Below are 11,533 nucleotides of genomic sequence, written 5' to 3' on the forward strand. Positions count from 1 at the left end.
AATACATTACTGTACTCTATTTGTGTTGACAAATAAACATTTTATATAGTTTATCCACACTATTAACTACCAAATCAAGTGCATTTGAAAACACTAAGTCAGAGAGAGAGAGCGTGAGAGACAGACAGACAGACAGACAGACAGACATGAGGGGGCGCCACACGTCAAGGAGAGTGAAAGTAAAAATGGAGCTTGGGACGTAACAAGAAAAGCATCACTCCCTCTAAATACACGCACACGTACACACGCACACACAAACACACGCACACACACATGCGTCTTTCGCCATCCCTCTCTAGCGCCTCCTGTTGGAGAACCCAAGTGGAACTCGATCAGCACTCATAATGTGAAAGAGTGGTTTGCACGACGCAGTTCTGAGATTCTAAGCTTGAATCTCACAATCTTACACACTCCTGTGGCACTATGCTGCTTCTTAAAGGTCAGTCATGTTACTCCGACAGACATTTGGTTTGAAATTGGCGATGGCGATGGGAAACCGTGTGCAGGCACCTGTTGAAGGGTCATGCAAGTCCACCTATCGCCGCTTGGGGGCACAAAAGGTACGTAGTTACTTAGGAACCTGTTACTCTGTGAATTAAGACGTCGCATCATATTTTAAAGCAATTTAAGAGTTTTTTTAAATTGTCAAAGAGCCGTAAAACACCCATCAGGTTGTTAAACACTCTTTGCTTATAATGTAAATCCACATATAAGTATTTAAACGAATTGGTATAGAATTGGTATAGAGAACTGGTATAATTTTCCACTTTAATAGAAAATTGCTAAGACAATAAATACATACATATTTTGTTTAATTTCACGGTTGATGGGCGTGTAGAGACCAAACTATTTGCATACAAACAACACAAAGTCAATTTCCCACAATACATATTTGTTTTAAATACTTGATATGTCCAAGTACATATTTTGCAACCTACAAACACGTCGCTCGTATTCAAAACCATCAATTCCTCCATCTTCTACACCACTTCTCGGATGTGTTGAAGCCAATCACAGCTTACTCCGTGCAAGGGTTCGAGCCCTTCAAAACCCAGTGACAAAACTAACAGAAGTATTTTGTTGGTTATGTGTCCATACTGCTGCAGCTTGTGTGCATAGGTGTTTGAAATGGCTGATCCAGAAAGGATTAACATTACTGTTGAGGAAATGAGATGACCTGAAGTAAATCCCCTCTGAATGGTGCTCACCAAAATATGGTGGTCAGTAATGTGGAGGTGATATACGTGCTGCTGTGAGGTGATGCTGCAAAATGGTCTTAAAACAAATGGCCAGCACACACTATAAGACGTGTATTTTATCATTGCACTGGGACAAAAGGCGGCTGGTGGCCACCTGCAGTGTGGGTAACATCATTGGACGCGGGGCTGAGCACATGGCCAGGAACCTGGTCACGTCAGCGTGGCGTTCATCTCGACAATGATGGTGTCTCGCAAGTCTCCTCTGGTGCACAGCAGGACTCTTTCTTGTTACCACGCTAAATGGTGTGACAAGAGCGTGACAGACCTGGCAACATCTGTATGAGCTCCAATTTTGGGGGACCAGAACAATTGTATGAGTTGCTGATTCAGCTTTGGTATGTTGTTATCACAAGGAAAGGTAATGTGTATGATTTAAAAAAATGTTTTTAGTAAACACTTGAAACAACAGGCGTTCACACACGGTCAAAAACAAACAAGTCAGTAAAAAGTTACACTATGCACACATTAAATCTGCCGCCGTAATCTATCACGAGTGACTAACAGCACATGCGGCTGCACAAGCCCTTCTGATCAATTCGTCAATGTAATGGCTGTCATTTCTGAAAGGGCTGGAAATCGTCTTTATAAAGGCTAAGCCATTCATTTTGCTGTTGTTTGTGTTCAAATGGGCATGAATAGCTATTACACGGGCCATAAAGGCTTCTGCGTGGGGTGTTGCGCAACATGGACGTGGACGACATGTGGACTGAATGTCTGCACAGAAATGGGAATTCAATGAAAATCCAGTAGAGTTGCATATGATGACATATTTCGTCCTCATATATATTGTTCACTGAAAGAACTCTGACTGTTTATATGATGTTTTCTGTTGTATTGATGCAGTTATTTGTTTTTTGTGAAGTGATTTGGTATGGCAAGAGCCGTTGTGAAAACGCTTTACAAATAAAGACGTATCGAATCGTATCATATCGTATCGATGTTGGTAACGGTGTTTGGAAACAAAAATCATCTGTACCAGGTTCAAATTACCACAAAAGAACAACATATAAGCAATGTGTCAAGCAACATTTTAACATTGTACTAAAGTTGAGGAAGTCACAGCCATACATAGGTGCCTATATACAGGCGTGAGATTTGTGCTTGCCGAAAACAGGTAGTTGCAGTAAATTTGTAGAATTCAAATCAATTTGCAATTAATAGTCTGAAAAAATATGTAGTTCAACAGACATCGGTCGTTGTGAGGGCATCCGCAGCCCATTTGCTTGAAAAGGTTGGATTTATTATCACACATTAGTCCACAACTCATTTCCTTGACATTTAGCTTCAGTGATATCATCTCTTAGCATTCTCTCAGAAGAAATTGGTATTTCTAGTTTGAGAAAAGGGCAACCTGCTAATGAAAATAGTTTTCCTGATATGCCGCAAAACTTCAAATTGTAAGTTTGGGCAAATCATACCTCTATTGAAAAGTTCGGCGAGAACTTCTGCCAGTCCATTCCGCTTGCTAAACATGCTAACTATCAGAGGACTGTATATTGTCAGTTGATCGAGCGCATGGTCATGGAGCTTTTTTTTTTCTGCCACATGCGGGAGGTCTAATCTATTCCAAATGGTTGTTTTAATCAGGGCTGAAGTCTAATCTGTCAATCAAAACTGAACATATCATTGTAAAGGCAGTACACTTCTAAACTCAAATCCTACAATATTACTTCAATAAATACGGCTGTAGTTGCCATTGATTGTCATTAAGTCGTGTACCTAAAGAAGTGGCCTGTGTGTGTGTTGCATTGAGATTTATAGATCCACATTTTGCTCTTTGCAAAGAATGAGACGCAGCGTCTGGCAACCTTGGTGCAAATGACCTTGCTGCAGCGTGACGCAGGCTGAATTTAAACACGGCCGTGACATTAGCCTGCCCACGCGACAACATGCTTAACCACCGTACCGAGGATGTGACACCGCATCGTTCGATACACATTACTCGAGTCTCATTGGCTTGGTAGGGTTTGCTCATTAACGAGGGTAATTCCATTCTGTGTGCGTGTAAGCGGGAGAAAACAGTCATGTTTTTAAACAGGTTTTTTTTTACAACAAATATTTGGCCTTGGGAGTCTTGTGGGTTGGCTTATAAGACAGATATGCCTTTGTAACTTGGAAAGAAAATATCCACCCTAACCTTCTTGCCAGTTTGCACTTGGATCCCAACATTCACTTTTGTTATTCCGGATCATCTTTAATTTAGGGCACAGGTGTCAAACTCAAGGCCCGGGGGGAAGATACGACCTGCCACATCATTTTATGTGGCCCGCGAAGACAAATTATGCATCAAATTCGTGTGTCATTACTAGAATTGCAAATTGCCTATCTTTTTTTTTTTAATATTTGACCAGTTTTTACTCATCTGATTTGAAAACGAGTTATTTGTAAGTTTGTTTTGTAGCTTTGACTGTATATAATATGAGGTGCTCATACATTTATTTGGGGTGACAGTCACAATGGCCCTCCGAAAGAAGCTATGACTACAATGCGGCCCGTGAAAAAAACGAGTTTGACATCCCTGATTCAGAAATTTGTTCAGAAATGTTCTCTATGGGTTTTTGCGCCATGGACCAGTTACGTGTCAGAAATATTTTTACGAACCGGTTAGTTTTCTTTGTAGACGCTACATTTATTGATATATTTTGTCCTGTGGGGCCCGGTACCAAATGACCCATGGACTAGCCCGGTGGTTGGGGACCTCTGCTCGAGTCTAAAACTGCACATGTAAACACAAACACTGAATTGATGGCTTCTCCAAAGCGTGAACTGTGCAGCCCTGGCTTTGTGTATTTACACACAAGTTTAACAAACTTGGTGTTTTGTAATGTGTCAGGGCATTTATTGAATCAATACACGGTTAAATTGGCTCATTCATTTGCTAATACAACCAAACTGGTATTTGACCACAGTGCACTCTCACAGCATTAATAAATCACTGGCTTTTATGAACATTAAACAAGGTGTTGTGTGTTCCTTCTGACAAGTGCAAACACAATAAAAAGTCCTCATTTGAATCAATTGGGCACAAATTTTCCTTCAAAAAGCATCATCATCATCAGGAAGCAAACATGCATTATTACTCACCACTTTGGCCCATTTACATGCAGTGTCAGGTGGCAGGGTAAAATAATCAGCAGTACATCACCATAGACGCGGCGTACTATTTTCCATGCCGATGTTATGGTGTTAGGTACATGCAAAAATGTCAGTTAAACAGCAGTAATACGTGAACAGGTTTTTTTTTTTTTTGGACAAACAATGGTTTAGAGCGGTTGAAGTCTCCAAACGTAGCAAGCATAGAAGATTTGCAATTGAGTAGAAATGGAATCTTCCTGGCCATCATACCCAGAAAGAAAACGTCATTGAAGATGTTTTTCACGATAATATTATGGATGGTAGCCTTGCTCATACGAAACCTTTCTGCAAGGTCCTAGAGTGGAGTGTTCATCTTCCGCATCATGAAAGTGATGAAGAGCTGGTCTCTTGGTGATATGGCTGCTGGTATCCATCCATCAACATACGTACTTGAATCGCTTGACTGTGCAGTCTATGACATCAAACATGTCACTTTTGAAAGACGTCTACGTCAGTTTCTGTACAAAAAGAGAATTTTTGTTAACAGTACAACATATACAACATATGTGTAAATGAATAGAAGCAAAATAACACATCACCATAAATTAAATCATCGTGAAAATATATCTCATCCAGTAATTATTCACATGTTATCTCATGGCATTGCATTTTAGTAACATAAGACATTTACTTGCCTTTTACTTGCCTTTTCTTCATCCATATTCATTTCAATTGAAAATGGCGGTCTTGTTAGAGTCAGACCTAGACTCTCCTTAAAATGAGATAATTCGGCATCTAGCTCTTTCATACGATTTTCTAGTGCCTATAAAAACAAAAATAATGTTACCCTCTATTATGCATTAAAAAGCACAAATAAAACCAGTATTGCTATCCAAATAAATATGCATGTAGATATTATATGAATCCCTTACGGATATCATGCCTGTGGCCTGGTCATAAGCCTTCTTGCAAGAATGACTTAGGTCTACGGTAGACAAGAACGTCCCTGGTTCATCAGCAACCTCTTCCACATCTTCCACCCGCTCAGGTGCAGCTTCACGCAGACCCATATTCCTTTTTCTAAAGGCAAGTTATAATAATTATTATTGTTAATGATTAATAGTGTTATTTTAATAACACTATTCATGTGCATTGAACATGAGTATCTTGCGACAACGTTGGAGTCATCAAAGTCAAAATAACTCCCAGAATTCCAGGGGAATATGGTCGGTCAGACTTAGACTCAACTTTAGTCATCCCTTGGGATTGCAGTCGAGGGCGGGAACGTTATGGACAATGCCAGCTACACTCTGCACACCATCATCATGACTCAGAGGAGCCTGTATGAGCTACTAGAATCAGGATTTCCTGAGGGAGCCATCCCAAGTGATGAATAAAGTTGAGTTTAATTCAAAACACTTTTGCTTTATGTCCAGAATTTCTTTGTGACAAGAAAAACTGTTTGCTGGTTGATTTTGATTTTTTTTTTCTGTTTTAGAAATGAATTATTTAAATGAAAAAAAAAAAATACATTTGTGATAACCACAGGTTCCAATTATCAAGGTGGGGCAGGGTATGTCAAAAACAATTATTGAGGATCTTCTATATATATTTTTATGAATTGAAAACACAACAGCTGATAGGAATTATTTTTTGGGGGTCTTTGCTGTTGTCTTTTTTGAATGTAATCAGTTGCAAAGCATTTATTTTTTTGAAGATGACAGATAAAGTCAGACAGAAGTCTTTTGCAGATGACATCATGATCTGCAGTGAGAGTAGGGCACAGGTGGTTAAGAACCTGGAGAGGTTGAGTTATGCATTGGAGAGACAAGAAAGGAAGGTTTGTTGTTGCAAGACACGTATGAATAAAAGCCAGAGCGTTGGAAAGGAGTTAAGGTGGAGAAGGTTCAAGCTCTTGGAATCAAGTGCTTAAGGCAATGAATGTGGACCAATTGGAAGGTGTCGCTAGCAACACTGCACCAGTTTGCAGAGTCTAATATTGATTGAGTACAAATAAATGTTAACAACAATGTTGTCACCTAATCGTCTTCCCCCGCTGGTATCTTATGCATCCTCGAAGGGAGATGACTAGACAAAAGGCTGCCGTCATGGCGCCATATGATTTCAAAATGATTCTCAAGGCCAAGGGCAAGTCTGGATTTGATGTGACGGGCATATGCGCCCCAAAATGGGGGTAGACCAGTAGGTTTATCTCAGCCACACGGCGTCCCTTCAGCCAGCAGTAGAAAACACCTGAAAAGTAAAATGTCTGTAAAAGCGGTTCATTTGACACAAACAAAAATGCACCCATCATTTTTAGCCTATTGTCCCAGCTGGCTTTGGGCAAACAGTTGCGCACACTCTGGACTGGTCACAGGGGACATTTTGACAAACAACCATTAACACTCACATTTTGGATCTATGGACAATTCAGAATTCACGGTTTGGAGCTGGAGGATGAAGCCGGCCGGAGTGCTCTGCACTCAAAGCACGGGGAGAGCATGCAAACTACACACAGAATATTCAAAGTAAAAAGTAGCTGTGCAAAGAAAGAAAAACTTTCCAAGTCAAGACATAGAGCTTTCAAAAATATTCCGTACCCGAATCCTCAATTTGAGCAGGGGTGAAGACCAGATGATGTCCAGCATCAATACGAATCCTCGGAAACGTGTCTGTCGTAATCTGCGAGCGATAAATGGGCTCAGATCCTTTGTCCCACGCTACCGCCATGTATGTCTGAGCCCCCGGGCAGCCAAGGGTTAGGATTTGCTCTGCTGGATGGTTTAGGTAAGAAACCTTTATCGCCGGTTCCTTCATGTCATCAGAACTACAACACAGAGGGAGGAGAAATTGAGGAGTCAGGTTTTTTTTCTTTTAAGCATATCATTTGGTTCCCCACAGTTTACCGGCTATTCCAAAATATATTCCACCAACCTACTCTGCTGAATCAATCGTCCTTTCTTGAGTCGCGTCTTTTTACCCACTTTGGAAGTGGGAGGAGCTTCAATTGGACAAGTCACATTACAGTCTCTGAACTCCAGTCTGGCTCCGCTATGCTTCAGTTGACCGAATGCCTGTGGTACCGCCCCTGAGCCGCAGGATGCTATCGACTGGTTGAATTGCTTGAATCGCACGTGCAGGTAACGTGAGCGGATGTAGCAGAGCCCCACTCGGACCTGCTCACCTTGCACGCCACAGCGGTCGCATTGTGACCACGGTTGGAAAGTGGTGAAAATTTGGTAGAGCAGCAAACCAGAACGTTTTCCTCTGAATTCTTCAACAGAGTTGCTGTTATTTTCAGGAGTCAGCCTGGAAGGAACAAAGAAGAACCTAGATCAGTCAACTTACCTTATAAAGAAGGATCATTTGATTATCACTGTTTTGTGATCAACGTTATCACCTCCAGCATGACCTCATACCGTGACGCGAAGCTGAGCTCCTGCACCTCTTGGATGTCAAGATCGTAAGCATAGAAGTAGTCCCCCTGGGCTGACCCGCAGATATAAATACCCGAGTCCTCCACAGCCGTTCGAAAGATCAGCAGACTGAAGAGACGAATTGAGAAGCGACTTCGCAGGTCGCTGCTGTGGGTGATTTGAGTGGAGTCCAGCAACTTGGTCCCATTGTTATCGCACAGGGCTCTGGTGTCTTCTGTGTAAGAGTGGTGCTCCCTGAAGAACCAAACCACTGACTGGACCTGAGACGCAAGCAATGGTTCAAATGTATGCTCAAATATTACATACTTCCCGAATAATTGTTAAAGAATGATCAGCATGAATGGACTCACTTCTTCAGGTTTGCAGTGGCAGGGCAACTCCACCGTTGCCCCCGCCTGGTAGGCAGTGTTGAAGAAGATCAGGATCGCTGGACAGGCTTTTCGTGCAAACACGTTCGGCTTGTCCCTGGGAGCTGTAAAGCTCCATGCCTCAGCGAGGAGGAGGAGCAGGATGAAGAGTGGAGACATGCACGGGCTTCTCTTGGAGAGGGTCAAGCAGGCAAAATTTGTAAGGAGCCAAGACCTTTCAGTGCAAATAATCTTGACTTATCCTCTGGATGGTGTGTTGTTGAGACCATACACTGTATTAAAAATAATGGAACGCATTGTGCTGAAAACAGATGTCCGCTTATTTTGACATATTTTGACAGTCTAGAAAATACACTGGAGATGCATTTCGCGACTATACAAGTTGCTCAGCTGTTTTTATCGGTTATACAAGATATTGTTAATTAGCCCATGTACTACACAATCTCTAAATTTGATTTGTAGATACAAATGTTATTGGTTAACAAGAAACGCCACGTTTTGAGCTAGTTTGATCAAAGATTCAGATTTTACGGTCCTTAGCAAGCGAGTGTGTGCGCGTCCTGCTCACGTCTTCTTGGCTCGTCTGGGCTGTGGGTGGGAGCGCTGAAGTGCGCGAAGGCGATCGAATTTTGAAATCCACCCGAAAGTTTTTTTTTTAGGTCTCAAATGTAAAGAGAACGTTTGGTCACCCTAAGTAATGCACCCCGAGCCCTTTCAAAAGTGTTCAAAAGTAGTAATACTTACATGACATCGTTTTTCTGACATCATCCGACTGACGTCACAACAAACTATACGTAATATTCTACATCCTACTTTGTTGCGATCGTGACGTTTGTCTTGGTGTCGTGATGACGTCGCCTCTTTCGCTGCCTACGTCACACCCTGACAGCATGATTTTCTTCCTCGAAAGATGTTACGTATATCTGTTATAATGAGAACAAGTGTATTCGTTCAGTTTTATTTTAAACAGGAAATTCAGCTTCGGAACCAGCCTTTATTCATTCTTATGAGGTGACTTCAAATGACTTGGCCTTAATTTGAAAAATCTATGGATATTTTTGTTCAAGATGACGATGATTTCCCTGACATGTTATTGAAATCCCTATAAATTGTTAATATTTTGCTGATGATCAATATTTCTTAGCCATTGAGGCTTTATTTGTCTAATAGTTTTGAAAAAGTATGTAAAGACAATTATAATGCAGTGCAGTTCTACAATGAGCAACATCATCTCTGTAAGCATAGATTTTTAATTTTTGTGCCGAAATGTTGGGGCCAGGGGCCAGTATCGCAACAAAGCCGGCTGGCCATCATGCCTCATTAGAATAAACAAGCGTGCTGTCGTTCTGAACGCAATTGGAACTGCCTCAGTAATAGCATCCTTGAGCGTCTGAGGGCAAATGATGTGGCCAAAGCATTTCGTATAATTGCATTGTTGTTAGTCTTCCCACGTAGGTATGTGGCTCAGCTCACATGTTCAGTGCACAAATGGCTTCTTAATTGGGTTTGGAGGTAACTGTGGTGACCTTCAGGGGTGGCATTGATTTCAAGAAGCATAACCACAGAGCAGAGGGACTCTTTTTGGGGTTTTTTGGACTACTGTAACTCTGGTCGGAAAAGGATAGACACACAGTGTCTTGTCAGGTTTTGACTTTATAACAGTATTTATGTTCGGCTATTCCGTATGCAGTATGCATGATTCAGTTTAGCTGCACTGTTTATTTCTTTTTCCTGGTTATAGAGCGGCTGCACTGTGAGTTATGAGTATGTGCGCCCGCCTCATAATCGAGAGTCCTCGGGTGTAAATCTCAGCTCAAGTCCATACATAGTTTGTATGTTCCCACGCAATATAACTCCTGGCCGCTCATCCAAAGTCATCTGGCACAGAAAGTCTGATGAGGCTGGAAAGCTAATGCGAGGTGACATGGTGATAGAACTGAAAAAAAAATAGCCAAGCTCAAGGGCTCAAAAGTTATTTTCACCTTTTTTTTTTTCAAATACTATTTTAGGTTAGGAAGATTCAAAATCATGTTTTGTTTAAATTGTACCTTCCGTATTTGCTTCAGGAGAATTTGAGATTAGATGTAACAGTCTCGTCATAAAAAGAAACAACAATTTCTCCCATCCACCGCTGATGCCCTTCTCTTTTTAATGGAGGTCACGCAGGTTCACTGTGCAGCTGTGGAGATTTGTTGAGGGCGGAGGCGTCAATATTGTTGGAAGACCTTGTCGCTATTAGAGTTGTTGATGTCCATCTAAAGCGGAACAACTTAATGGGGAACAGCAACAGTGCTTTTTTTTTTCTTTTTAAATCATGTCAGCACAGCATAGCTCCTTACCTACAGATGTTTTATAGCGGGATATCATCAAACATTAATAACAAACACATTGTATAAATATTACTGAGCTTTATACAAATCTAGTTTTCTAATTTAGACAGCTTTTGTGTTGGATTATTCAGAGGTTTCCATAGAAACAAAACTGCATCGTCTATTCCAGAGGAAATAATTTCCTTCTATTAGTCTATTTATCCGCTTCTTGCTCTCCCGCCTTCCATCACATTTAAGACATGTTTAACATTTTGTTCTTAGAACATGACAAATGATAAAACACTAATTACTGTTTTGACAAAAGCCCAGGTTGTAAAGAGACTAGATAGTTGCTCCCGTTTTGCAATCATAATAGCTTCCGCTCTCCTGGGAAGACAATCTCCAAGATGTTGGCAAATGTCTGTGGTGGGAATGTTTGCTCTTCAGTGTTCTACGTTCAACCTGAAAGAGCATCTATAATCTCAAATACAAGGAGTGAAATTTTACGATTGACTAGGCAATTTGACTTCACAGAAAACATTCCTGGCTCCAAATTTTATTTTCTGTCGCATTTTTTCTGTCTGCTTTATGCATTTTTGCACAAGTAAAGCCAAAAGCTTGTGTGAGATGACTCAAATGATTCCTTTTATCCGATTGTAGTAATTTTAAATTCAACAACTGTCCCCAGTTTCCCCAATAATTCATCCCAACGGTGTTTGCAACCAAGCATGAATTCCGTGTTTTGCATTCTAAAATGACACTGTGGTATTTGATAGGATTTAATAAGCTGCCACAGGATACAATTATGTTGTGACCTCACAAAAGTCCATTATGTTGACTTTCAGAGCTGTAACATTTTTAGATCCTCACTTTCTTTCACAACTGACACCAGGAGCACTCTGGAAAGGTGGGAGGGTTATTTTATTATATATATTTTTAAAGGAAAGTCGCTGTTAATTATCCTTTGAAAATGTTCTATTATGTTTTACCCACAGGTGATTTCATTCACATTTAAAGACATAACTCATATTAGAATCTTCATTTCCTCTTCAAAAATGTCCTCAGAGAAACATAAAAGTGAAAGC

At 40.8% G+C, this 11,533-nt stretch overlaps 1 protein-coding gene across 1 annotated transcript; it reads right to left on the reverse strand.

The window, feature by feature from the left end:
- Window positions 1-4,121: 4,121 nt before the first annotated feature.
- fam187a (family with sequence similarity 187 member A) lies at window positions 4,122-8,856 on the reverse strand. The gene is made up of 9 exons (XM_088367003.1): window positions 8,708-8,856; window positions 8,122-8,411; window positions 7,754-8,031; window positions 7,269-7,643; window positions 6,935-7,161; window positions 6,374-6,587; window positions 5,267-5,414; window positions 5,030-5,157; window positions 4,122-4,852 (listed from the first exon to the last, which is right to left on the reverse strand). The coding sequence occupies exons 2-9, from the start codon at window positions 8,296-8,298 to the stop codon at window positions 4,846-4,848; spliced, it is 1,554 nt and encodes a 517-aa protein (XP_088223129.1). The 5' UTR covers window positions 8,299-8,411; window positions 8,708-8,856; the 3' UTR covers window positions 4,122-4,845.
- Window positions 8,857-11,533: the final 2,677 nt, after the last annotated feature.

This window comes from Syngnathus floridae, chromosome 2, assembly GCF_059516105.1.
Source record: "Syngnathus floridae isolate MCC-2025c chromosome 2, RoL_Sflo_1.0, whole genome shotgun sequence".
NCBI classification, from domain to species: Eukaryota; Metazoa; Chordata; class Actinopteri; order Syngnathiformes; family Syngnathidae; genus Syngnathus; species Syngnathus floridae.

Bases quoted from the DNA above. Each gene is read 5' to 3' on its own strand.
- fam187a (XM_088367003.1), bottom strand. From the start codon at position 8,298: ATGTCTCCACTCTTCATCCTGCTCCTCCTCCTCGCTGAGGCATGGAGC. The intron at 8,032-8,121 runs GTGAGTCCATTC...CTTGCGTCTCAG, and splicing joins GCCACTGCAAACCTGAAGAA to GTCCAGTCAGTGGTTTGGTT. The intron at 5,415-6,373 runs GTGACAACATTG...ACTTGCCTTTAG, and splicing joins CAGCGGGGGAAGACGATTAG to AAAAAGGAATATGGGTCTGC.